Here is a 27,896-nt window from a genome sequence, read left to right as displayed (position 1 = left end):
TTATCTCAGGATAACTCGGGCGCCTTCCTTACTCCCATAAGAAAAATGCAGCTTTTCTCTCCCGTAGAGCCCACTCTTTGCTGCGTAGCTCCCTGGCATGCTCTGAGTCATCAGTGTGCTTCAGAGGAAACCACGGGGCTCAAGGTTTGGGATTTGGGATTTGGGTGGGAAGTGAGCTCCTGGGGAGCTTTGCTGCAGGCAGGAGGGCAGAGTAAAAGTAAAAGGGAGGTAAGGCAGGGAGATGAAACCCACCAAAGAGATACAGTTTTGCCCACAGATATGAAATATTAAATTTCTAAAAGAATTAGCAAAGCCTTCTGGGCCATTATATCTACACCTTGGTAGCTGTATCTCTCAATTTGAGACGGAAAACATCGCATTCCCAACTATAATACATATCTGCCCCATCATATCCAGTTGTTCATATTCCAGAGGCAGCTTTCAGCTTAACTAGCTCTTTTCCATCCCCAGTGTTTACATCCCCATACATTTAGGTAGAGCAACTGTATTTTCACTCAGCTTCTGTTTGGCAAGGCGAGGCCAAGCAAGGCTTGCTCCTTCAACCTTCATGTTTACTTCTTGAGGGGGAGAGGATGAATAAAAAGAAGGCAACACACCAAGCTCAGTGCTCAGGAGGGGAAACGAGAGGACCTTTATTTGCTGCACAACATTATGGAACTGGCATCTTATTGCTGGACTTCTTCAGGTGACCCCGGCCAAGGTTGGTGTGAAGTCAGGTTGATGGCAGGGACTTCAGCAAGTCCCTTTCCCTCTCTGTGTCCTCTTCCCATCTAAAGCTGTGTGTGCCTGTCCCCGCCGAGACGTAAGCTCTTTGCAGAAGGCACCATCTCTTACTCATCCAGCTATCATCTCAGCGAAGGCTTCTGGTGCTCTTATCTCTTGCAGTAGAAATAAAGTCTACTTCTTGTTGAGGGACTCCACCGTCAGGCTGTGTTAGCAGCTAATACCACCCCACACATCCTTCTGTGATGGAGAAGACCAGCTTCTGCCTTTACCATGAAATCTTGAGCTTTGTCTGCAGCTAACTCTTTGTAGGATGATGTAACTCTTCTAAGCATTGCTGACAACTGTCCACTTTTCTCATTATGACCCTGTCCTTGGGTTCGCAAGGCTTCTGGGTATTGATGGCTATGTATTTTGGAGCATGAACAAACAGCCAATGGATCAACGTCCGCTGGTACAAACTTGCTGAGATAAAATATTGGCTTCATTTGTTAAACTTTAATGACTGACCTGCCTGACAAAGCCAAAAATGCAATAACTCCCATTTCTCTAGGCACGTTTCGCATTTGGGTAATTATACTTAAAGCTCAATGAACAATGTTTCTTTTGAAATATTTTCTTGCCACTCAGTTAAAAATACATGTAATTAAACCTCAGAGGAACGCATCACAGATTTATGGTCCGAGCGAAGCTGGTTTGAATGACAACCCACCAGGCTTCGTGGCGCCAGCGGTTCAGCGGGTGAGCGCGGCAGCTGCCTGCGAGGAGATGCAAACCCATGAAGTCAGCGTCCGTCCGTCCGTCCTTTGGGGAACTCGGCGATGAGGGAAGGCTGCAGCCTAAACAGAGGAGCTATGAAAGCAGGAAAAGATGCATATGTCATCTTGTCTGTGATACATACCGTGCTTGGTTACCATAGCAATGGACATTATAGGTAGCTTCAGAGGAGGGAGAGAGTGATTAGCAGACAGATAAGGGAGAAGACTGTGCTGTACTCTCTGCAGTCAGAGTATTTTCATTAAGATTACAAGAAACAGGATCTAGATTTTAGACAGTAGCTATTTTCATTCTTGTCCTAATCTAAGTTCAAATGTATCAACAATAAGGTCATCCCGTGCTTCCCTTGGCAGGCAATTCCACCAGATGAAAGATTTTCCCAGTATTTGGCCTCCTGTTGTCTTTATTTCCCACTATATGGTGCTTAATCTTCTCAAGTGATAAGCAAAACCACCCCAAATCAATGTTTTCTATTGAAATTTGGCTGCTCAAAGAATAACTTCATCAAGTAATGATTTTGTGTTTTGGGCTAAAAACTTGCTTACAAGGCTTCAGTGCATAGGTGAATTTTATCTTTTAAATTAAAAGAAGGAAAAAACTTTCATAACCATTTGATCTTAGACTGAGAAATGCAGAAGAATGGGAAAAATGTTGCCTTTTATTGGGACTGGACTTATTTTGCTCTCCTAGCCTGGTTCCTGAACAAAATGATGCCCATGTGGTCTTTTGCCTAGCTATTAAGCATTAACACTTTTAAGCCTGTTGGCCAGTATCACCCCACTTTCAGAAAAGGGTCTTTGCCACTCTGTGGGGGTATGAAGTTCCTACAAGTTTCATTCATATCAGCAACCAGGGAAATGAGAATTAAAGGCAAGTTAAAGGAGAATTAAATGCCAATTAATCTATGTTAATGGGCCCACTAATGGAAAGACAATTCCCTATTCATCCTGCAAGGCAGCAGCCAACTGGTCAGTCAGCAAATGCCTACTGGTCCACCAGCTGGTACCTCAGGGCCCTACCAGCAATACTGTAGGTTGCCCTTTCCTGACCAAAATGATAGTGGACACTGGGAGAAACTGGGAGTACTGCAGGATGCAAATGTGCAGGGGATTAGGAAACCAGGTTTCATTGCTTAGGGAGCAAGAAAAGTATGTCAACAGCTTTGTACAGCAACAGCATTTTAAAAAATATCTAAATATCGTCTATTGTTTCCTTTTTTTCCACAACACATGTCTCTGCAGGGCTTGTTTCAGCAACGTACTTGTACCCACACATTTAACATTTAAGGCCACAGGTGTTTAGTGAAAATCACAGTCCTCTGTGGAAGTGAAGTCAATGGAGCTTTAGCAAATGCAAAATGGTAAGTGAGTGTTTAAGAGCTTTCTGGGATGAAAGTTGGACATAACTTTGGAGTTTTGGACCAAAGACCTCCAGAGGTCCCTTCCAGCCTAAATTATTCTTTGAGTTTGCATCTTGAGAGCTGTCTCTGTAGTCTGTATGCACGGTACACAGCTCTTACCTTATTCCTCCTTAGTTCTCACCTTGTCAATGTGAATTATTCTTATTTTCCTGACTGTCCTCCAAAAGGACTTTCAAGTTGCTGATTGTCTGGACAAAGGGCCTCAATCTATGCTTCAATATTGTTTTGGGGGATGAGATGACCAAAGTAGCTTACGGCATCCAAATAGGGTGCTGGCTCCCTGAATACACCAAGAAGACTCTTTCAGTATGGATTGACAGGGTATATATGGGCCACATATTCTGGCTTTGATTGTCAAAGATTTCCACCTTATCAAAGGGATTCTGATTCCATCCAGTTTACATGGGAAATAGAGATGAAGAAACCTCTGAGGATTCAAGGAGCCAAAGGCATGGAACTGAGTGGAAACACCAACATGGCATTAGAAAGATGCCAACATCCCTTCAATCTACAAATTGATCTGCTGATGCCAATGTGAAGCTGTTCAAACAAAACTGAGAAGAATAAATAAATAAATAAATAAATAAATAAATAAATAAATATACCTGTGCTTTACTTCCTTCCTTGTGTGGTCTTAGGAACCCTGATGACTCCAGGTAGCATTCAACACAGCTGAGGATGTGACCTTTCATGAAAAGAATGAACTCAATCTACAAATATCATTGCAGAAACAGGTCTTGAAAGCATGACAGGGTTTTCCTACCCATTGGTCCCAGGGCTTAACCATGAATGATAGCAGAAAGAGCTTAGGACACATTGATTTCATCCAAGTAAATCTCAATATTTATTAACTCAAGAGCTAAATATTGACTGATGTCAAAGGGAAGTCAATATCTGCAATGAGAGACTCAACATATCTAGAAAGGAAACAAACAGTCCAGTGAGCAGCTTGCTGGGAAACAACCACCCGCTTGCCAGGATCAGCTAATACAGCCAGATGGACAAAAGCCCACACGTCCCTTGGGCAGGCTATTTAGGCTCCACAATACCTGAAAAGTAGATGCTTGGCCCCAGTGGGGTGATAAAACTATCTTAAGTGCCCAGGCCTCCTCTGCTGTCTGTAGAGAGAAAGAATCTAGTGATTCAGTGGACCTGAATGAGACTTTTTTTTTCCCCCACAGTGGATGGGACCTACGCAATCCCATAGGAGGCTCAGTGCTCCTGCATGATATTCTGTGAGTCAGGCTACTGGATAGCAAGGGGAGGGAGCTGCCCTCCCTTTCTGCTGCTGAATTTTGGTCAAAATGCAGAAAAGAAGGCCTCCTCAGCCCAAGGGAGCCAAAATCCATAGATTCCCACTAGCCAAAACAGTGTCAAATCCACCAGACTATGGAGCAACTGGGGTGAGCAGACAGCAGGGACAGGGGATAAACAGTGAGGAAGGGGCTCTCCTCTGTCCCTTTCGGTCAAGCTGGGTCACCAGGCACTAAGGAGAGCAAAATTCATGCGGCCAGGCAGGAAGAATGACCAAGACGAACCTTGACCCTTGCTGACAGCCATGGGGCTTCCACCAGGAGGAGCTGAGTTCTGCCTCCTTTCCCAAATATTCTTCGTGTGGTTTTCCTACTAGCCCTCGGTCAAGAAAGTTCAAAAAATCTCTGCTTCTTGTTCTGACTTACTACAGGAGTCCCACAAAGATGGGAAATATTCACAGAGCAGACAGATAGACCTGCCTCTTTCACATTTTCCCAGTGGGAACTGGTGGTGGTTGTTTGCTATTATTGTGGGCAGCTTTTTTTCCTAACTTCTTGCAATAACTAAAGTCTTCCACAGTAATCGTGCTGGCTGCTGCTGTGGGTGCTTCTTTCTGAGAAATCCCATCAAATGCAGTCGAGCTTGGACAACTTCCTAAGACATCTGCTCTATCTCAACCACAAAGGAGAGAGATGAACGATCCCTTGCACAACAGAAAGGGAAGGCTCCTTCCTCTGCAGGAATACCCAGGGAGGGGGACACGTGGGGGAGATCAGAGATGGGGATTGCAAGGCACCCGTCTGGCTTTGTGGTTTTTTCCAATAGTTTGGTGCATGAGAAACCTCCTTTCCTGGGATTGCATAAGAGGAAGGGAAATGAGATCGCAGGGAGGGACTCAAATATCACGGGGCAGAACTCCAACACTAGCTCTTCTTACTAATCCAGCTTATGTCATCCTCATTCACTCTTTAACGCCTTTTGCCTGATATGTGCCTATTAGAATTTATCCAGGAGAAACTCAGAGTGACTCAGATATCTTTCCTTTGGCTTAAGAATCGTCTGGATTTTAACAAGCCAAACCAGGCGTGATGTTATCAGCTGTTGAGAAACAAGGAACTGAGCTGGTGTCTTCTGGGAATGGAAGGTCAGAGGAAGGCTCAGCATCACCCTGGAAGAACCGCCCTGGGAGAAGGTGTCTTATGGCCCCCAGACCTGTCAGGGTCTCTGCAGCAGCGGTATATGAGGGCTATTTGGAGTGATGCTCTTCAGGGCCGCAGGGCCAGAGAGAAAACTGAAGATCAATCTGTGCTGGTGTGGAGCTGAGCTGGAGAAATGGGCCATGAACACAGACCGAACCCTCGCACCTGGAGACAGCAAGAGAGGGAAGAAGCTGGGCTGAGGGACAGCATAGCGATCTGGCGCTCAGCTTTCTGATGTTACAGCATGGTGCTGGCAAAATTATTATAGCTAGACCTTATAATCAGGGTGAAATGGAGTAATTTTAGCAGAACCGCCCTCATCTGCTTTTCCAAAGCAAAAAAGGAGGGTAACCGATGGCTACAGCAGTGCCTAAAACCCCAAGTGAGGTTCTAGCATCATTTGGTGCTGCATGAACTCAAGCAAATCTCCTTCTATTTGCATCTTTTACATCCTATGCCGGTGTATTTAGGCAGTGAACTGCCTGAGACAGGTGGGGAAATTTGTCCAAACACAACGTGGCAGGCTTTGCATGTGAAAGTTCAGCCCGTGGGACCACACAGCTCTGGGAAAACCCTGGTTTATCTTCAAGAAAATGTGCTCCCATGTGCCAAAGAAATAGAAATAGTAATGGTGGGAAACGTGACCTTAAGACTAAATGTCCTCTAGAAATGATCTTGGTGCAGTCATGGGAATTAACTGGGTTTGATTTGCTGGGGGGAGCATCCTTCTATGGACTGTCCAGCCAAGGCGCTTTGCAACGGAAAGTTTCACAGTAGAGATGTGGACCATGGCAGCACGAGGCAGCGTTTTGTCATCCATCTCTGCAGGGCACGGACTGAGCACCAGGAGGGGGACACCCCACTTTCAGAAGTGCAGCTTTCAGTGGGAGACGGTTGAAGGAGCTAAGAAGCAGAGATGGACACACACCAGGGCTAATTTTGTGTTAGCATCACACCAGGGCTAATCCCTACCCCCAGATCACCCAGAATTAAATTGTCGGCCCTCTCCCCAGCATGATTTTGGCCAACTCCATCACACTGGGGAAATTTTGTTAAAATCTCTCTTAGCATTAGAAGTTGAAGCCAGGACACCTCTCAGTTGATTATTTTTTTCATCTGAGCAACAAAATTTCTGACTACACAATTTTCCCATGTCCATCTACCAGCAGCTATTGCAAAGCATGCTTATTTTGGGCTTCAAATAAATAAAACAAAATTTAAAGATCTTTCTTGAGCAAAATTCAGAGATTTTAAGCCAGTTTCATGTTTTTCAGCTCTTCCTTTTAAATACCCAGACCTGGCAGCGCTGACCTCTGGCCTTTATCTAAGCTAGAGAGTTTAATTCCCAACTCCTCCAGCTTCAAACTGGCGTTTTGCTTTACCGAGGCCAACTTTGGCATGGCAGGAGCCTAACACGAGGCATGGAAAAATTAACAAAATGGAAAATTAAACAAAAGTTTCCAGCTTAGCAACTTCCCCTACCCAGAGCTATAAAAAGGAACAAAGACCTGGGTAAATGGATCCTTATAGCAGACTGTTGATGTCTGGAGATATCACCACCACCTTTACATGCAAAATCTCAACCCAGATTAAGGGGTTTTCCCAGGGTTTTCCCCAAAAAGCGCTTGGCTCAGCTGAGTCCTGAGCACAGATTTCCTCCGTCTGGCTCCCCGGGGGCTGCTTGTCCCCTCCTTGGCAGAGCTCTCACACTCTGATGGTGATTCCCGAAAAGCAGCTCCTAAGACGTGGGCGCAGAGTGAGCACATAACCCAGATAAAACATGCTTGGAAATTGGGAGGGTGGAGAGGAACCTCTGCCATCTCCTCCTGATGTCCCCGGTATCTCCTGCCTTGAGCCCCAGCTCTTCTGATCAGAGCTGTGTTCAAGGCGGGGGGAATCACCCAGTAAATCTTCAGGCAGGTCATGGGGTGATGTGCTCGGAGAAAGCAGCTGAGCGGAGCAAAAACCTGCCTTTTCGCCCCCTTTTCATCACAAAGAGATGCTAAATGCAAATCTCAGCAACACGCTTGCTTGAAGGTCACGGTCTGAGCAAACTTTGATCATTGGTATGGGGCATGTGCCGTACTTCAAAGCACCAGCGCTACTGAGAGTAAACACAGGGAGCCTGGTGGCACCTTCTTAACCTAAACGTGTTAAGAAACAAGCAACCGCACAGCTTGGGACCTGGCACGGGCCACTAGTCGTGGCTAGCAGACGAGGCGTGAGGTATGGGAAGCCACAGCCAGCCGCAGGATGAGTCCCCTGCCACTCACAGACCCCTGAGGTCCTTTTAGCCTTGTCCAGTGTCACAGCACCACGACACTGGGTAGGATCCTGGGTCTTTTTCCAGTACCAGCATCACGACTCGAGCCGCCACCGGGCCATTACACCTAATAGTCAAGAAATTCTGCTGCGGGGCTGCTCTTTCACAGCCTCCTTGGAGAAGCCCCAGAGACTGCCCATCCCACAGTGATGGGGTCCAGACTCTCTGTTCCCCAAAATTGCTACCTACTTTTTTTTTTTTTTTTACTTTTTTTTTTTGCTTTATCCTATTTCAGGGGTTGCACCATACAGTTTATAAGCCCCAGTCTCCTGCCTGCTGTCATCACTCACGGCTTGGTGCTGCCTTGTCCTACTCTGCACCCTGGGGTGACGGAGCTGACCTTGGCCCTATACGCCTGGAAAACTGGGTGACGTTCGGGAATAGGACCCACTCCTGTAAATACAGCCCTGCAGAGGTCAGGGCTGGAACCAAGGCTGTGCTGTGAGCGATCCCCAAGAAAGCAAAAGAGAAAAGAGATTTTACCCAGGGGGGGAAGCAGAGCAGCAGGGAGGGGGAATGTGTGTGTGCAAAGCCGGCTTGATACCCCCCCATTCTTTTTCCCCATAAGGGGGGTCTGCCAGCTCAGGAGTGGCACAGCCGAGCGTAAGTCCTGCCTCCTCCTTCCTCCTCCTCCTCCTCCTCCTCCTCCTCCCAGATGTTCCCTTGTGTGCAGCCATCTGTTGAGCTCCCTCCTCCCTCCTCCTGCGGGGAAGGGGGCAGCCCGTTTGCCCGGCCAGCTGCACGCCTTGGACGAGAAAGAGGAGGAGGAGGAGGAGGAAGGAGAAAAAGAAGAAGGAGGAGGAGGGAAGAAGGGGACACCCGGCCCCAAGCTTTGCTGCTACCGGCTGCCGGCGGAGTCCGCTCCCCGCCGTGAGAACCGGCCCGGCGGTGGGAACCGACCCCGGTCCCGGTGAGTCCTTCCCTGTCCCCCCCCCCAGACACACAGGCAGGGTGTGGAAGCCGTGGGGTGTTGCAAAACCCCCCCACCCACCCCCGCAATTTTTTTTTTTTTTTTTTTTGGGGGGGGGTGCTGAGCCCTCCCTGCCTGCCCTGGGAGCTGGGGATGCTCAGGGCCAGCCCTGGGGGTGTCTGCTGGGGAGACACCCCCACACACACACACACACACCCCCCCTCAACCTCCGAGTGGGGAAACTTTTTTTTTTTTTTTTTTTGGTGTGATGAGTTTGCCTCGCGTGGGGGCTCAGCGGCCGGCGGGGGGCATGGGCTGCAAAACACCACGGGTGAGGGGCGAAGGTGGTGGGGGGGGAAGGACAGAAGTCTCGGGTGGAGGTAAACTACTTTTTCCCCACCTCTGGTTTTGCCAAAGGGGGAATTTTGGGGGTGCAGCGGCTGCGTACGAGCCCCCCAACCCGGCTCACCTCGTCCCTGGGGGGGGCTGCAGCCTGAAGGATGGGGGGGGGTGGGATCTTTTCCCCTTTTTTCCTTCCCCCGGTGCAATGGTGGTTTGCAGAGGGTTTGGGATTGCCACGGCTGCAAAGTAATCCGAGCAGCAGCTGGAGGCTCCGCACCGCCTCCCGTGCCCGGCTGCGGGGCTTTGATTTCACACTGGGCTCCCTGGCTCCCACCCCCCAAACCTCCCCCAAACCCCCCTCCCTGTCTTTTTTCCCGGCCCTCCCTTCCCAGCACGGCTGGTTGGGAGAAGAGAGAGGCTTTTTTTTTTTTTTTTTTTTTTTTTTTGGTCGGGTTCTGGTGCTGGGAGGCTCGCAGGGGTTTTGCAGCTCGTCCAAGGTAAGGGGAGAAAGGAGAAAATTGGGGGGGGGGGCGGTTAAAGCTTAGAGGGGGTCGCCTGGATGGGGTGAAAAGGCTGGGAGGTGAAAAGGGGGGTCTTCTCCCCCCCGGGTTGCAGAGATAAAGGCAAGGCAAAGCTCCCTGCCTGGGAATTTCCCATGCCTGTAAATGGATTAAGCTGGAGGGGAAGGTGTGTTTGGTTGGGGGGGGGTGGGGGTGAGAAGGGAGAGGAAGCAGATCAGGATTTATTTGTTCTCTTATTGCAAAAAAAAAAAAAAAAAAAAAAAAGCTGCTGGTTGTGACTTTTGAAGCAGGAGGTCAGAAAGCACGGGGTTCCCCTGATAACGCACACACCCTGTAAACTTTTAAGCAGCTCCATGGAAACTTGTTATTAATGCTGCAGTCATTAAAAGGCGCAGACCACGGCAGATTTATTAGCCCAGTAAACCACAACACGTGCCAGCTCTCTGGAAACAAAAGGGTCCGTCAACTTTACTCCTCTGCTTGGGATTTGGGAAGGCTGGGAGGAGAGCGGGCGAGGACGGAGCTGGGGAAGCGGCATTCGCCTCCGTTAACCGACGCTCTCCATCGCGGTTCGCGAACGTAATTCGGTGGCAGCGAAGGCGTTCGAGCACGGGTGGAAGGAGCTTCACGGCGTTCATCGCGGCAGCCGGGCGAGGAGCCTCCAGTCTCTCGAGTCGAAAGATTTCCCCCGGGGTGTCTGCCATGATAAATCAGCTGCCGTTAGCCTGAATAACCGCATTCACTGAAGTTACAGTAGGAAACTTGTCTGGGTGGACACTGTGCCATTGCTCTGCAGAGAGCAGCCGGTGCCGATCGCTGGCGTCGCGCTGAAATATTGCATTGATCGCCGCTCCAGAGCTGGCTTGGCAGCGCGCGGAGCTTTATTGCAGCGGTAGAGAGCGGAGCGAATCCCGGGAGAAGAGGCACTGTGGAAAGGCAGGGTTAGACCAACGCCTCGCCGATCTCTCCGGGAATAAGGAGAGCGCTGGATGTGTTAGATGCTGGAAGGACTCGGTGAGAGCCTGGTAGGTCCCTGGGAGAATTTGCAGGAGAAACTTGGCCGCGCAAAGGAAAAGTGGGTTAGCGTCTGCCGTCGTCCTGGCGTGGGGCGCAGCTCCCGTCCCTCCACGACCCACGGGAGCCAGTCCCTGTCCCGGAGAGGGCACACGGGAGGTGTTTCCACGTCTATGGGTTATAAATGACCCAGCCAGGCCCTGACCCGTGCTCAGCCGTCACCCGTCTCCGACGCGGGGGTCCCTCTCCGGAGGCGTTGGGTGCGCGGGGTGAGCGATGCTCGGGATCGGGGTGGGCAGGAGGTTGGGTGGCAGCACCCAGATGGGTTTTTCCCTTGCGGCATCGTGGAGCGGGAGCGCTGCGGGGAGATGCTGTTGGTTTGTGAATGAATTTGAGCAGCTGCTGGTAGAGGCAGCGGGGAGCAATTACGAAACGCCCGGAGGGAACGAGGACGTGAGGGACATCCCAGGGGACATTAATTTCTGATGGTGAGGTAGACCGGCAGGGAAAGCTGCAGGGTTAGGGTGAGGGTCTCCTGCACCCTTATTCTTTAAGATTGAATGCAAGGAATAAAACAGCATTGAATGGGTAGGAAGAAATTGGGAGAAGAGAGTGCTAAAAAAAAAAAAAAAAAGCAAAAGTTTTTTATTTGTTTGTTGTTTTTTTTTTATAGATAGGAAAAAGCATCCTGTGCTCCCCCAACCCTGCAGCAAACAGCAGCGTGTGCCACCCCGGCGCGAGACAGAGCTGGAAAAAAAGGTGAGCCACCGTCTTCCGGAGATTTAGAGTTTTCCCTCCATCCCTAACCGCTTTTTTTCCTCCTCTTTCAGTCTCTTCTCCCTCCTCCTCGCTTGTCAGCTGGTTAGTGGGGAGAAGCAGAGGCTGGAGGGTGGGATAAGACAAGGCATCCTTGTCCGGCAGCTCTCCTGACCCCCGGCACCCCCGGGCCGTGCGCGGTAGCCGCAGCGCTGGCCTCCTGGCAGGCTATCAAAAGAAACTTCCGAACGCCGAGATGTTGAGGGCCGGGAAAAGATAAAGGCTGGCTTGAGCAAGCTGTTTCTTGTCTTAAAACTTGGCACCTGGACCTATCAAGGGGGAACGTATGAATGGCTCAGCCGTTCACTACACGGAAGCCTTGAGATTTTAATTTGTATTGCAATTTTTTTTTTTTAAATTTTTTTTTTTTTTTCATTTCCTGGGAGTTTCCATCGTTCATTCTTGGAGTATTCATGATGTGCAGCAGGGGGGAAGGAAATACGTGCTCTGAGAATTGCCCCAGCCTCCCCCCGCTTGCAGACACTGCAAGAGATTAAACCAACCTGGCTGCCTTAGCACGGGACATTCCTGAGTTGTATTAACCAGGCTGGAAATCTGCCTGTTGGAGCAGTGGCAAACTGGAAAAAAAGCACTTTATCTTTGCCGTAGCTGAGTGCGGGGCCATGTGCTGTGTGTGATATCTGAGTGCTGGCATCTGTGGGTTTTCTTTTCCTTCCCCTTTCCCCGCTCCTACTTCTTTTTTGCTGTCCATGTATCTGTGATGCTGACTCCTCTCCCTTCCTCTGGTTCATGCATGGCAGCTCAAACCCAGGGGTGAGGAGAGAAGCAAGGACCTTTTTTTTTTTTTAGTTTGAATAAGATAACCCTTGTCAGGAAAAGCTGAAACTTCAAGGCAAAGCCCTCCTGTGGCAGATGGGTCAAACCAGATGTGATTCCTCACCCCCGTCACGTCCGAAGTGACAAATGTGCGCAGAGCTCGCCAAGTGGGGCAGGACAAATCCCTGACCCCAAAAGCACCCATTTTCCTCCCATCCTTGAGAACGAGATCTCTGTAGCAGGGGGCATGGCGAGGCCAAGTTTCACAAACCCTTCCTCCAAAGCCCTTTAATCCCGGTGCAAAACTCAGTTCCCACCCAGGGTGCAGCCCCCGTATCTACCCAGGAGCGGAGCGTTGCAACCTCTTGCAGGAGATCTCCAACTCAAAGGATTACAGGATCATGGGGTAACTCATAACCTGGTCGGTCCCACGGCCGGGGGGGAGCATTGCTCTTCCGGACTGTCCCCAAAAGTCCCGTGGTGATGTCCCCACCTCCTGTGTTTGCAACATGGTGCATGGTGACCTCCCCTGGCTTTGGGGGAAGGAACAGGGTGCAAGGGGCCAGCACCATGTAGCCCATATGGCGGGCACATATGAGGATGCCGTGATTTGGGAATTTTTACTCTGCTGGTCAGAAAATCAGGCCAAATTGGGTTAGGAGGTGGCTTAATAAAGGGTTAAATGGAAAAAGAAGATGGGTTTGTGCATCCTGGGTGACTTGCGGCACCTCCATGGCACGGCAGAAGTGCCACAGAGCTGCGCCAGAACCGAGGGGACGGGGATGGGCACAGGATGGACCTGAGCAGCGCGGGTGGGCAGAGGTCCCCGGAGAGGCAGACCTGCTGTTGGCAGCCACCGAGACCGCAGCCATGCTTCAGAGTCCACGAACGCTGATTTGAGAGGCACATAGATACTTCTCCCCCACGACCACCTCCCCAAATGTCCCCTTCCCTGTCCCCCCAGCCTGGCTGCCCATTTTGCAGAAGGCAAAGCAAGGCTGGTGTCCCCAGAGTGTCCAGGCAAGGCAGGAGCTGGACACGGTACACGAGGACAAGTGGTGGCATTGGGCTGGACCGGTTGTGGCCGTGGCTTCTGCGCAGGGTGAGACTGGGGCGTCTTGGCTCGTTCTCCACTCTCCCAGTTAAACTGGTGGGATTTGAACCTGGGGATGGTTCAACCATCCCCCCAACCCCACACAGGAATGAACACCTCTCGGTCCTGGGGTTAGTCGTCCTTAAGGTGTCAGGAGGGAAACTGAGGCACGTGAATGGGGACTGGTGGTAACATGAGCGGTGAGAAATGGGTCCTGCTGGGGATGTGGCTCTCCCAACCCACTTTAGATGACCTTTCTCTCCAAAATCCTGCACCAGGCAAGAGGGACTGGAGGATCCTGAGCCAGGGAGGGGAGTCAAAGACCTGAGGAGATACCACCACACCGTATCACTGGGGCAAGAGAGCATCATCTGGACTGGGAACCCCCATGGGGACAAAGCCCTGCTGCTAAACCTTTTGTCAGCTTTACCCAGACCCCCTTTCCCCTCCCCAAATCCTCCCTTCCCAAATCTTGTAGGAGACCCGCTGGGCGTAGCGAATGCCTCGCGCGCTTCGCTGGGGTGGGGGCAGCTCCTGAAGCCCCGCTCTACCGAGCGGTTTCGCTGGCGTTCATTGTTCGCAGAGTCACATTGCAAGAATTATTGGGGGGGGGGGGAGAGAAGAAAGGCCGGGAGGGGAACGAGACGGGAGCCTCCAGCTGTGCTGTTTGCAACAATAACGGCCAGGATTGTATTTATTATCTCCTCGGTGGAGGGTCTGCAGCTGCACACTGAGAGCCACAGGAGGCAAAGAGGCCTGGAGATTATTGTGCATGAAAAATAAAAAAATCCCAACCACAAAAATAAATAAAAAGCCCACAAAGAAGCCCTGGGCCGGCTGGGGCAGTGCTGAGGGGCACCCAGCCTAATGTTGCCTCCTCTCTTTGCCCTCCCTTATTGAAGCCAGCAGCCCCGCAGGGCTCTTAGGAGAAGGGAGGTTGGGAGCTGCTGCTTTTCAGAGAGCTAAAGCAGCATGGGGTCCTCTTAAAATCCTTCTGCCAGGGCCAGAGGCATTGCCCAGCTGGAGTCCCACCGGGGCAGATTTCTTTTCCCTCTGCTTTTCGCATGATTTTGGCCGGTGCCAGCCTCCCCTGCTCGCTGGAGCCGGGCAGAGCACCGTGACCAAGGCACGCCGTCAGCGGCAGCGTTTGGAGAGTTGATTTGCAGCCGCCTCTGTTTCAAGGAGAAAGAGCTGGAAAGCCCTTAGAGACCCAGGATGATGGGGCTGCTATGAGCTATTCGCTCCTGGTGGGCCGTGTCTCACCTGGAAGGGAGAAGCATCACCCTGGGATGTATCGCCTTCCCCTGGAATCGTCCTTCCTCTCTCTTCCTTCCTTCCCCCTGCCCAGCTCATCCTTTCCAGGGGAACCCATCCATCCCCATCCACGCAGCGTGGTCCTTCCGCAGCTCACGCCAACCCACCGGGGTGACTGAAAGCAAACTATTGGGGATGTGGGTTACATGGTACATCCACAGACGTTGTGCTTTTCCCTCATGGATCAGACAGCCGCTGGTGGGTTCTCACAATCTCTACTCTCCCGGGGTGGGATGTGGCATGTGCCATCCCAGGGACATGCACGGCACGTGGCATTTCCCAGCCAGGCACAATGATACAGCCGAGCAGCTCTACTAACAGTTAAAACCAAAAAGGGTCCTTCGTGGGTAGGAGGTTTTCTCTCCCCGTGCTGCACCTCTTAATGTTTCTCGCTGGCCTGGTGTATGGTGTTCGTCCCAGAGTGCATTCCTCTTGAATTATATCATGTCTCTGGGAGCCAGAGTGCTACGAAAAAGTATCGTCGTAGCAGGAGCCGGCGCAGGAACCGGCTGGGTCTGGGGGTCAGGTGTGGGAGAGCATCGTCAAAGGCTGAGGCTATAGGAGGAGCACACTACAATCATTTTAGCTTTCACTAATTGACCAGCTAAGAAATAAGGTCCTGCCTCAGTTGTTTTATGCTTTAAAAATTCACGTCAGCTTGTTGGCTTTCTTAGTCTGACACCAGGAGAGGTCAGAGAGGAGGGGGAAGCATGTGCAACCCTGACGTTGCAGATGAAGCTGTGATCTATCATTTTTAAATTGATCTTTTGCAAAGGGGGGTGAAGCCCTGAAGAAGGAGGGTTTAATCTTCCCAAGGTTACTGCTGTGATTTGGGTAAAGCCTGGGTATTCGCCGCCTCCCTCCGTGCATCACAGCGAGCCCTTGGCCATCGGAGCTGGTGGGGCAGGGGGATCTGTTGGTGTCTTCACCAGGTTCCTCTACAGCAAAATGCATTAGGGCTGGCGTAAAGCTTGGTGCAAACCTCTCCTTTTGCTACGAAATTACATGCCAAAGGGCTGGTCTGTCCTCCTGTTTGTGTCAGAATAACTCCTCTGCAACGGAGTTCTGGGATGTGTCGCTGGGTTTATGATAAAGATCCTATTCGGGCTGAGTTCGAGGCGGTTAAGAAAATATTTGTGTTCCTGGCTGAGATGAGGTCTCTGTTATGCGCAGCGAGTGCCGGGATAGCGAGACCTCCTGTTCCTGGAAATGCTCACGGTTAAAAAGCAGAGGGGGGAGGATGGGAAGCAGGGGTTATTAGGGGTAAAAGGATTTGGGGTGGTCACCCTGGGGGTGATGCTGGGGCAGGAGAAAGCCCTGAGCTCCTGCATCCCTTGCGGGCACCTTGTTTGATCCCGTGCATCCCGGGCTGCTGGGAACCGGCGTGCGGCTGCCGATGCTCCCAGTTTGAGCGGTCCTGCAGCTGGCAGAGCCCGGAGGCAATGGTGGGGCCGGGATGCTCACGTCCCATCTGCTCACGGTGAACCTCGTGAATACATCTCGGTGCTGCCGGGAGGTGCCACGCCACTCCGACGCCTGCCTTCCCCTGCCCGCAGCTGCTCCGGAGGCTTGGCAAACTTCAGTTTCCTTTCGGGAACGCCTCCTCCAGGCACAAGCACAGCTCAGCGTGAGGCTGGCGAGCAAAATTGCTTTCCGAAGCCATGGGAGGCTATTTCCCCACCCTGGATAAAACTGCTATTAACCTGAGAGCTTCCTGGGCTGAGCGGGAAAGGGGGATTTTTTGTGCAAAACCCTGGTGCTGCAGTGATTTAATTCCTGATTTGCTCATGCTGGAGGTAGAACTGATCTTTTCCCACTTGAGGCAAAATTCCCGGGAGTTGAGCTGCAGTTTGCTTCCAAGATGTGGCTTTTCGAGGCACGCAGCTCTCAAGGTGGCAGAAATTGTCCATATTTCAGCCATGGATGTCAAGCATCTGGAACTTGCTGTATGGGCTGGCAGACCTGCCCGCACAGGTTTCCTTTTGTCAGAGCCCAAAATACACCGCACGGCATCTTGATTTCTTCCTTGGGCGGGATGAGGGATGCTGGGGGAGAGATCGCCCAAGTGGAATAAACTATTAGGTGTTTAAACACTAGGATGCTAAATTACCCATGGCTTCTTGCAAAGCAGATGGGATTTGTGATATTAACAGTTGGAGCAAAGATTATTTTAATAGGTCTCTCAATTTCTTTTACAAAGAAAAGATAATTTATTTTTATTTTACTTTAATAAAAAAATAGAGCAGAGGCTGTTTCAGCTGAGCAAGGGATGTCACATGTTTGAAAACAAACCCATAGTGAGAAGGGTTTGGAGGTGCTGGGTTCCCTCTAGATCAATCCCATATGTCTTCTCTGCAGCCCGCATGGTGGGTCGAGTGGCTGCTTCGTTCCGGCTTTGGCATTGTGAAATGCTTCTGATGCTGAACAATTTGGCTTTGCTCTTGCTAATCTTATCTATCCCATCCCCTGTAATGTCTACGAAAATCTCCCTGAAGGATGGAGAGCATGGGTGGGATGCTGGTTAATCATTGCGGTTTTGGCTCAGCAGTTTCTCTATGTCTGGAGCTGAGAAAAGCGAATGGAGATAGCTGACATCTGGGGAAAATGAGGAATGGTGTCTTGTTTTTTCCTTCCTCACCCCTTCTGGCTGTCTACAATGCAAATTCCATGTTTTTTGGTGACATTCAAGTCTTGCAAAGGCAGACTTGATGCAGAGCAATGGGGTTCTTGTTCAGATCTGGGAGCAGCATCTCGTCTCTGTTTATGGCAGTTTTGTCCCCTCTTGAAATCACTTGAACGGGGACAAAGCACCCACAGAGCAAATAAACCACTGGCTCAAGATCTGCTTGTCCTGGCTACCTCCTGTGATCCCTGGGGACCCACAGGTCAGAGAGGATAAATCCTGTCCTGAGCTCACCCATCCCCATCACGCCGCCCATCCTGGTCTGCCTTAAGGTCTGCTTTGAGGGAGGAGAGACAACTTTTTGTTTCCATCCCCAGTTTGGTGCCTATCGTATTTTATTCTTCCATAGCCTGGTAATGTAGATTCCTGATACCACTGGGTTAATTACTTGCTAACAACTCCTCCTTTGGTGATGGGACTCTTGACTGAATGCAGAGGAGGTGCTTTTACATCCATTATTAGAAATCATTAAAGCAGAAACCAATTCATAGAGAAATCTTTTCTTTTTTTTTTTTTCTTTTTTTTTTCCCCCTCATTCCCTGCATTTAATTCTGATTTTCCCCAGTGAGCGGGAAGATGGAGCGAAAAGTGTTCAGGCACCTGCAGGATGATTTCAGCTCCTGTTCATGCCCTTGATGTCTCTTTACACTGAGCCATAAGGGCTAAAGCCACCATCCCAGTGGCTGAGTTTCCACTCGTCCCAATGCTTGCATGCACTGGTGGGGGAAATAGGGTGAGGAGAAGGAGAAGACTGGGTTGCACATCTCCTTCTTTATATCTTGATGGGGATGCCTCTGCTGTCTAACCAGCTTTGCGCTTCCCACTGATAAAACCATCAGTGTGAAGTGAAGGGTGACAACTTATCACCCCAAAGCGACTTGTGCAATGGCTCCTGATGGAGGGCTCCGTGAAATCAAGTTGAATTTAGAAGAGCCAAGGCACTAATTCTCATCTTGCTGTCACTGACACCTAGAGTAACTCCACTGAACTCCCCCAAACCCATCTAGGCAAATGCAGGATCAAACCTAAATAGCAGATACTTCTTGCATTCTCATTAGCTGTCCTCTCCCTAAATCCAAGAAGTCAGAAACGCTGAGTGTAAAACCGGGACCAGTATTTGCAAACCATACCCCAAACCAGTAAACAACAAAAAATAACGAATGGGTCAGAAAGCCCTGTTCCCATTTACACCAAAACTCCTTTGTGAGGAAGCACTAATTGGTTTAATAAGGTTTATAGGGGGGGTAAACACAGCTCTTTGATACATGCATCTGGGAACCCTTTCTGCAGGGGAAAGCCAGTCTGAAGCAGGCAGACCAAAAGCCTGGATGACCTTTACTTTCCATGGATTCAGACACACACGCACAAAAAAAAAAAGAAAAAAAAAGAAAAAAAAAAGAGTAACCTTGTCAGCAGCAGTTTCTTTATCATGTGAGGGGTGTTTGCCTGAGAGTTAAGGGATTAATAGTCTCTGGCTGTAGGCTGGTTTGAACCAGCTTTGCTGTCTGCTCACGTTGGCACATGGGATCTGGAGACGAGGCTGCGGTTGCGTCATTTGGACCGAGCCCGGGACAGTCCATACTGGAAAAGTGTAGCTGTTGCTAGTGCTGCACTGTATTCAATAATTATTCCTATTTTACAGAATAATTCATGTGAGGAGAGGGGGGGAAAGGTCTCTGAAGCAATTTTGTTGTTGGAGAAGCAACTGGGGAACATCCTGGTGCTCTGGAGCTGCCATCCCAGCTGCCTCGCAGAGCCTCCCAAGTATTTAGGTAGAGAAAGAGCCAACTATCTCTTCTTTTTTTTTTTTTTTTTTTCCAGTCTGGAGGATTTATGGCCTCTATCATAACCTATGCAGTTTGTTTTGCTTTCCAATAGCGTTCCCTTTTCCCTGCCCCCAATTAGAGAATGCAGCCAAGTGGGCCTCGTGGGCCTTGCTATAAAGACTTGGCTGATGCAAGAGACAGAAGACAATCCCCAAATTTTCTTCCTGATGAAATATTGTTGCTAATCAACTCCTCCCTCCTTTGCTAGAACAGCAACTCTATTTGGGATAGGTGGACTCCAGCCCTTCCTTTTTGCCTCTTTCCTTTAAAGGTTGCTATATTTGTTGTTAATCCAGAATTAATCCAGTAGCACATTGGCAAGAAACATGGAAATTACCAGGATCAGTCCACCAAGCCTTAGATACACAGGGGTTCATCTGCTCTAACGGTGGGCTGGTGTTGAAAAGACAGGTCCTGTTTTCCCCATTCCTGTGTCAGAGCTGGTAACCCTGCGGCTGGGCAGCCCGATTTGCTAGAAAAATGACCCACCAAAGGGGAAAAAGGAAGATCAGGGTTTTTTTTATGAGCTGAACTGATTCATCCTGGGTACAAAACAAACAACAAACTTTCAAATACCTCCCCCTCTTTTTATTTTTTAATTAGTCCTTGATTTTTGGCTATAGGGATTTCTGGCTTGGTGGATGCCAGGGCAAATGGAGGTAGCCTAGGTAGCATCCTCTTCATCTCCACATTCCCAAGATGGGAACCAGTCCCCGAGCAATGGGTTTCCATCCAGGGCAGGATGTGTTAGCACATCTCCCTTGGGTGGGAACGAGGTGGAAAAGTCTCAGCTGTGGATTGGGGAAGACTAGTGAGAAAAGTCTTTAAGGAAGAGGAGAAGGAGGAAATCAAGTGCAGTGAGAAGCGTGAATTTGCAACAACACCTTAACAAGGCTTTTGTCTCTCCCACCCCCTGACCCTCAGCTGAGACCTGGGTTTCCTCTACAGTCTGGTTTTAAAATCAGATTTTAATGGTTTTCTTGGCAGGGAAATCTCAGTGTGAGGTCCTGCCACATGACAGTGCAGGGTATGAGCAGAGCAGGGAGGAGGCATCAGGGCATCTGCAGGCTCAAGGAGAGACGTGGGATTTGGGAAGAAGGCTAGCACCCTGCTAGAAGCTTGGTCCAACCTTGGCTCCATCGTCCACCGCTGAATCTCCTTGGGGTTGTCTCAGGATATTTTCCGTGCAGAAAGGACAAGCAAGAGGTAAAGACCAGAGCCCTGCAGCCACCCCAGGCATCTGAAATGTGGGGGATGCTGCTGCACCCCCAGCAGCTCCTGTTGAAATCAGTGGGTTATAACAAGCCCCCCCAGAGCTGTCAGATGGCCAAAATTTATCCCTGGGATCTCTCCACAGCACAACAGCCATAGAAATGAAGAGGTCATGGTCATGAACCGGCCCAAGGGTGGGCTGCTTTCTCCCGATGGCTTTCCCCTTGCCATCCCAGGTGATGATGCCAGTGGTTTCTGGTCCATGGTGTTTCCTCCAGGTGAATCTCCCCAGTGCCGCAGGAGGATAACTCATCTTCCTTTTACGAGGGGATACCTTGGCTTCCTGCCTTTATCAACAGAGCAGCTCGTAGGCAGCAATCCAAAGGCAATTTGATGCGGTTTCAAAAGCACGCTGTACACAGATGAACTGTAAATGCCTGCGGCATGTTTCTTTCCCCATTTCAAAGAGCGCTATCGATTGCTCCATGTGATGATAAAGCATGCCTGTACCTGACTAAGCTCTTTGTTGATTATCTGGCAATGCAGGAGTCTCTTGGACTGGAAGATGACCAGTATCTTTATTTCTCCTATATTTTATCAGACCTATTGGCCAAGGGTCTTGTTAGCCTGTGAATGCTTCGTGCTGCTCCGTAAAGAAGTTTTTAACTGGTAGTAATGGATTGCATCTCATCTGCAAAGCAATTGCAGAGCCAGTAAGGGAGAACTTGGGGCAGTGCTGTGAGGAGGGAAGATCCAATAGATGCCGTGCAAATATCGAAGCTGAGCTTTGCGTACTGCATTTCAGCTGTGTAATGGTTTGTTCTTGCTGCTGGCTGGAGCCGTGGATGTTGCGGTGGGAGTCACTGTATCTGCCCACTTCTGGCGATCATTTTTGAGGCTGATTGGGAAGGGAATTCCCATGTCAAAAGGGGTTTGAGCAGCTGCATATCGAAGCCCAGCACTGGCTTTGATTTTCCTCTCAGTTCATATAATCACAGAATCACAGGACGGTTTGGGTTGGAAGGGACCTTTCAAGGTCATCTAGTCCAACCCCCCTGCCATGGGCAGGGACATCTTCAACCAGATCAGGTTGCTCAGAGCCCCGTCCAACCTGACCTTGAAGGTTCCCAGGGATGGGGCATCGACCACCTCTCTGGGCAACCTGGGCCAGTGCGTCACCACCTTCATCATAAAAAATTTCCTTATATCTAGTCTGAATCAATCCTCTTTTAGTTTAAAACCGCTACCCCTTGTTCTATCACTTCAGGCCCTGTTAAAAAGTCTGTTCCCATTTAAACTAGGACTTTGGAGATTGCCCTCTTGCTTTTCTTCAGGTGGCCCAGCAGGAGCCCATGAAGGTCTTAGCGGTGCTCAGAAAACCAACTCTCACACTGATGTGTCTTTGGACCTGCTGGAGTCTGATCCAGCTCCCACCAGAGCCAACAGAATGCCATAAGGAACTGAGCTGGGCTTTCACAGAAGTTAGGAGATGCTTCCCCTGTTGAGACATCAAATGAGAATAGCCACTGGGTGGGATCTGGAAGAAGAAGTACCAGTAGACTGAGTTGACACTAACGCGGGTACTTCCCTGTATGCGAGACATTTAGCATTTGAGTTTTCGCTTTTTTAGTTTCCAAAGAGCTCCCCACTGCTGTAACTTCCCCTGGTAATAAAACACTTCAGTGCGTTCCAAATGCAGCTTCATGAAAAGAAAAGTAGTATGTAGTTTAGGAGGGATTGCAGAAGGGAGCACGCTATGGTCTGCCTGCACAGAACCAGAGGGGATCAGCCTTGATGTCATTAGGAAAGGGATATCTGGAAACGTGTCTGCAGAAAGGAGCTCTACCCCCTGCGTCCCCTCTGCACACATATGTGTTTTCTCAAGAAACAGTTGAGATGGGCTGGGACTAGGGCTCATCTTACTGATTTTTCTGTTGTTTCTATAGAATAATGGACCCCAGAGGATTGCGTGTTGGCCTTTAGCAATGCTTTGGTTGCAGGCACTTTGGCCAGAGTCCCAATCTCTGCTCTCTGTTTGAAGGAGGTCTGGGAGTTACTGCCAGACAAGTCATATCAGTGATCAGGACAATATTTTTGCAACGCTTTTTCCCCTTTGCACTTCTTTTGCACATTGGCAAGTAGTCCCCCATCGGTCTCCTGGGAAAAAGCGCAGGGTCAGGAAGACCATGCTGGAAAGGGAGAGAAACTGCTGCCAAGGGGTGGGTGAGGGAAGATGAAAGGAAGCATGAACTTCTAGGAAATGGTCCTGGGAAGGTGTAAGAGCTGTGGGGAAGGCGCCTCGGTCAGATCAAAGAGTGTGTGGGAAAGATGATACTGCAAGGAAGTCAATAAAGTGCTTTTAAACAGCGGTGGGAAAGGTGAGAATAGAGACCAAGGGGGCTGAGATGGGGATGGGAACACACGTTTAAAGGGGATTTTTTTTTTTTTTTTTTTTTTTTTGGCTAAATGAGTGCTTGGCATGCGAGCCTCTGTTTATCACCAGCAGCGCAGCCAAAGAGCGGTGCTGATGGATCTGCTTGCCTGGTTTTTGTTGCTGGCCTCCCAGAGACTTTGTTTGTAAGGCACAAGGAGCCATCACCCATGGCTGCAGTAGGAACCAACGAGGACAGCCCTTGCTGTCTCTGCTGACCTGCAGGATGCTGGCATGCTCCAGTTTACCCTCTCCAGAGATGCAGAGCTAAATGTTTTTTGGCTGGCTCTTGAAAGCACGCAGCGGCTGTTGCCCAGAGTTGTGCGGAGGAGCTGTTAGGACGTGATCTAAAGAGGTCCAGCAAGCCGGTGAGATGCAGATCAGCTCTCTTCCTCCCTTGGCTGCAACGATGGAGGGACAGAAACGTCTCAGCTGGAGGAGGGTCAAAACCAGAGGGGTGGAGAGAGCTCCTTGCTTGCTGGCATCGTTAATCAGAGAGAATACTTAATGTAATTAGCAAAGACTCCCCAGAGGCTCCGTGTGAAATAAATTGGCTCTCTTCAGCTGATGCCTGTGCAGGAGGCTGGGCCCACCACAGCAGAGTCTGGGTTAGACTAAGAAGTCCTTGGTTCTTCTGCTCCAGCAGACAAGGAGCCAAGAGGCTGTTGTCTGTCCTACATGCCACCAGCCCGAGGAGCGTCGGTTTTAGCCACCTGCTATAAAGCAATGATTCCACCTATCTGAACACGTCTAAATTTGCATCTGAAGTCTAAGCAAGGGAGACATGCTGTCCGCTTGGGCGGTAGGCAGCTGGTCTTTCAAGCTGTTCATCCTGGAGGATGTTCTGATGATGCCATTATCTCTGTCATCTATAGGAAATTTGAACAAAGCTTTGGTTTTTCCTTCCCTGATAAGGGTTTTGGACACCTAAGGCTCCCACCGAGCGCACAGCCTAAATGATTTCTCCAACCTGTCAATGCAGGGTCTTGAACCGGAGCTCCCAAATCTCACATGGCTGCCCTGACGTGAAGACCTCTGCCTCCTGAAGTTTGCCGGGCTGTAAAATGACTCGGTGTTTGAGCTGTCATTTAGCCTCATGCATGGTCCAGTCGAAAGGGTGCATGTTGCTTAGGTTTTGCTTTAAGGCAGCCTACTGTTCTTACAGCTAATTTACAGTTGTGTCTTAACTTGGTTATATCTGCAAAGACTGTTAACCCAGGTTTTTTTCCTCTATTAATTTCCCAGTGGGGTTCATAACATGAGAGACAAAGTGTTTGGGACATCCATGCTATTTAAGGGTGTATTAATCTATTCCTTTGGAAAGGGAGTGGAGAAGACTGCATGCCTCAAACTGCTACAGATCTTCAGTAATTTCTGCAGCAATTAAATCTATTTTCATATTGTCTTGTTTTCTAGGTCAACAATGCAGTTCCTAGCCTGGTTCAATTTGCTGCTTCTCCTTCCTTGTTTCGGTACCACCAAAACCTGCTTCCCCGGCTGCCACTGCGAAGTGGAAAGCTTTGGTCTCTTTGACAGCTTTAGCTTGACCAAGGTGGACTGCAGTGGAATAGGCTCACACATTGTTCCTGTCCCAATCCCTCTGGATACCTCCTACTTGGATCTATCATCAAACAAACTGGAAACAATCAATGAATCGATGCTTACTGGCCCTGGATACACCACCTTGGTGAGCCTCGACCTGAGCTACAATAAAATTGCCAAGATTTCCTCCACAACCTTCTCCAGGCTTCGGTACCTGGAGTCCTTGGATCTGAGTCATAACTCTCTGGAAGTCCTTCCAGAGGACTGCTTCTCCAGTTCACCTCTGGGCGACATAGATTTGAGCAATAACAAGCTTTTGGATATCGCAATGGACATTTTTGCTTCAAAAGGTCAAGGAAAACCCCTGAATGTGGATCTGTCCAATAATATGCTCAGCACAGTTACAAGGCACCGTGAAAAGAGCATCCCCAACATCCAGAACTTAAATCTTTCTGGAAACAGGCTAATGTCTGTGCCAAACCTTCAAGGTATTCCTCTCCGATACTTAAATCTTGATGGGAACCCTCTAGTCAAGATTGAGAAAGGAGACTTCACGGGGCTGAAAGATTTGATTCATTTATCCCTCAGTGGCCTGCGTGGCTTTGGAGAGTTTTCTCCTTATAGCTTCAAGGAACTACCAGCCCTCCAAGTTTTGGATTTATCCAGCAATCCTGACCTGAAGTCACTGACTGCTGAAGTTATCTTTGGTCTGAACTCCCTACAAGAGCTCAACCTCTCCGGGACAGGCGTGTCATCCTTGCCAAAGACTGTGCTGAAATACCTACCTTCCATCAAAAGCATCACCTTGGGGAAGAACATACAGTGTCTTAAGACCATCAAAGAAGGACAGTACCACCGGCAAATTGGGCTGACCAAAAAAGAGGTCCTCAGTTGCCACGACAGCCACGGGTCCGTAGCAGCAGCCCCTTACGTTTCGTGATGAAAACTGGGGAGAAGGGGTGGGGAAGGGAGGGGGGGGCTGTGGGATTTGTACAGGTGTCGGACTGAGATGGCTTGCAGTGTGCCTTTTGTAAAATTGTCAATAATTTATATATTTGTATATGCCAATACTTGATTGTTTGTGGATTTTATAAACTCTCAAATCCTGGTCCACATCATCCGCAGGCTCCAGATTTTGCCCAGAGCGTTGAGGTCCTGTACGCAGCCCGTTAGCTCAAGAGCAGTGATTCTGGACAACGGGGACCAAGCTGCTCTGCAGGTCCCAGGGCAGAACAGCCGGTCTGGAGCAAACTTTTGTGCCCCAGACACATTCGTAGGAGCAAAGCTACGTCTCTGCAGAGCACACACCAAAACGTACCAACTCCGTAGCTGCTTGCTTACAAACCCATGCATCATCCTTTTTTTAATTATTACTCCCCAAGAAGTGCCTTCTGGATCTTGCCTTCATTAGCAGCACCCTGTTCCCTGTCATGCACTTTCAGTCTTGAAGAAACATTTCCAGACAAACCTGAATACAGGGTGCTCCTAATGTGCTGCTTTTTACATGTTATTTGCATAGGTGTGCAATGAACATTGAGTAAGTAAGTCGAGAACTTTTCCCACAATTTTCTCCCTGTTTTCCCATCTCGATCCTTTTCATGTCAAATTACTTCAGGTCCAACCTTGGCAACCTCCTGTCTTTCTAACCTTAGAGAGCCATTGCTCAGAGATGATGTGCAGCAGAGCAAGGGAAGCAGAGGGGTCTGCCAACAGCCGCATCTCACCCAGGAACCAGCCTCTGATGAAGCAAATTAACTGAAGAGATCATGTAGCCTAGCTTAAAAAAAAAAAAAAAAAATAATAAAAATCCCTCCTCCCTTTCTGGGGAAGCTTGGAAGAAAACCTCGACAGGGATTCTCGTTTTGACGACCTTATCAAACCAAGATGCAGACCCAGAGGACGTGCGAGTAAGCTGCTTCCACGCTGACGTCCGCCATCTGAGCACAACATCTGCGACTCAGCTGGGCTCGTGTGAGGCAATTTCCAGCGCCGAAAAACGCTCCAGAACATGCCAGCGGAAGAATTAACACTGACGCCTGGGACCCTGGAGTGCTTTGCCTATCGGGGGAAAAATCTTGGGGTTTTTTTTGCAGAGTTGTGGCTTTTCTTTCTCTCACACAGCTCCTTGGCTGCCAACTGAAATCTGATAAAAAGCCTCAGAGATTTACTCTTTTTTTACTCCATTGCTGAAATGCTGGCAAAGTAAAGGGGAACCCTTCTGGTCCCTCTTCTCCAGGCTAGGAGAAAGTGGGGGAAGGCAGCACAGCACGACTCAATGCCATGTGGGAAGCCTTCAACTTGCTTATAGGAGCTCCTGCAATGGAGGGGTCTGGTCCACATCGAGCATGGTCCGTCCTGGGGATGGGAAGGGATGTTGTGGATGAGGGTCCTGCTCGGGTTTTTCTGCAACTTGGTCTCTAAACCCAGCCTTGCATCAGGGCAACCTTCAAAGTTTGAAGCTGGTTTAGGGAGGCCCGTGCAAAGGTGATAGAGGTATAAATCCATCCCACAACCCTCCTTGGGAGCGTTGGGAGGAGCTCAGGCTTCATCCTCGCACCCCCAAAGGTCTTTGCGAATGGAAACCCTGTTGCCCAAAGCAGCTGTCTCCAGGGGTGGTTGAAGTCTACTGAGCCCATAAAAGGCAGAGTCAACACCTCACTTTGGATACTGAAATCCCTCTCTCACATTTTCATCCATCTCCTTTTCAATCGTGGATCTTAGGGTGGGATTTTAACCCTTTCTTTCAGTGCTGGGGGTTTTCCCTCTCTACTGAGCCTTTGCAATGCTCGACCAGCCTTCACAGTCACAGGAAACATTGATTTTCTTAAAAAGGCAATGGGACTGCCTACAGGCAGGGATTTGGAGGGGAACAGTAACCAACTGCAGTGCAAGATGGGGGCAGTTTGGGAGGGAGGAGGTGTTTTTTAGTAGATCTTGCCTTTTTAAGAGAATTCTTTTCTGCTGGCAGAAAATGTAATTTTTTAAAAAGCTGTTTAATTTTATAAGTCTGTACGTAGATGAAATGTTTCGGGGATCACGTACTGTCAAAGTTACTGTCTTTGCACCACTGTGGTAAGTTTAAAACCCAATGTGACAATCCAATTGAAGACTGCAAGATTTCCTTGTGTAATCTCACACTAGCTGCTAGCTAAACAAGTCTTAGCAAAAGCTGGCAAATACCGGCGCTGTGTTAGTTTGTTTTTTCAAAGAACCTCTGCAGCATTGTAAGGCTTTGTGATTACTCACGATATAATAAAGTGATTTGGAGGAGAATAAACCCAGATCCCCCGGATTTATTGCCTTAGTGCTGGGAGGGCGACAGATGTCGCTGGGTCCGAAGTGCAACGCGGCTTCTCTCCTTGCTCTCCTCAGCCCCACCAGCCTCGTGGGTGTTGCATCTCCAAACCGGGGGCAGGATTTGTCCCGCTGCGTTTGGCTCGCTGGGCTCCTCGCTGGAAGAAAGGCTTGAGAGCTGCACTGGCTGACTCAAAGGAAATTATGGACACGTGGCAGTGAAGCAGCACAAGAGTATCTGGAGCAAATTTCCTGCTCCAGGATCTGCTCCAAAGCTTGTCAGAGATGGTGGGGATCTCTTCATGGATTTTGCCAGTTTGGGACGCGGTCTGCTAGGGTGGAAAGGCTGGATTTGAGGAGCGGGTGATGTGGGGAGAGCCCACGAGCTGTTTCACAAGACCTTG

General features: G+C 49.6%; 1 protein-coding gene and 1 long non-coding RNA gene across 5 annotated transcripts; one reads left to right on the top strand and one right to left on the bottom strand.

Moving 5' to 3' along the window:
• Nucleotides 1-1,196: 1,196 nt before the first annotated feature.
• LOC142041418 (uncharacterized) lies at nt 1,197-9,380 on the bottom strand. Its single transcript, XR_012653469.1, has 3 exons — nt 9,097-9,380; nt 3,547-3,626; nt 1,197-1,596 (listed from the first exon to the last, which is right to left on the bottom strand). It is a non-coding gene; the product is annotated as an uncharacterized LOC142041418 (long non-coding RNA).
• TSKU (tsukushi, small leucine rich proteoglycan) lies at nt 8,387-27,475 on the top strand. 4 transcript variants are annotated; one of them, XM_075050221.1, is made up of 5 exons: nt 8,387-8,627; nt 9,870-10,515; nt 11,178-11,263; nt 24,073-25,107; nt 25,851-27,475. In XM_075050221.1, exons 2-5 carry the CDS (start codon nt 10,489-10,491, stop codon nt 25,951-25,953), a joined length of 1,251 nt encoding a protein of 416 aa, XP_074906322.1. In that variant the 5' UTR covers nt 8,387-8,627; nt 9,870-10,488; the 3' UTR covers nt 25,954-27,475. The 4 variants fall into 4 exon arrangements, with proteins under 4 accessions (XP_074906322.1, XP_074906321.1, XP_074906323.1 ...); XM_075050220.1 differs by having other exon boundaries at nt 9,840-10,515; XM_075050222.1 differs by lacking the exon at nt 9,870-10,515 and having other exon boundaries at nt 8,389-8,627.
• The last annotated feature ends 421 nt before the right edge of the window (nt 27,476-27,896 follow it).

Source organism: Buteo buteo, chromosome 18 (assembly GCF_964188355.1).
Source record: "Buteo buteo chromosome 18, bButBut1.hap1.1, whole genome shotgun sequence".
Lineage (NCBI taxonomy): Eukaryota > Metazoa > Chordata > Aves > Accipitriformes > Accipitridae > Buteo > Buteo buteo.
This window is presented reverse-complemented; position numbering and strand designations above follow the sequence as displayed.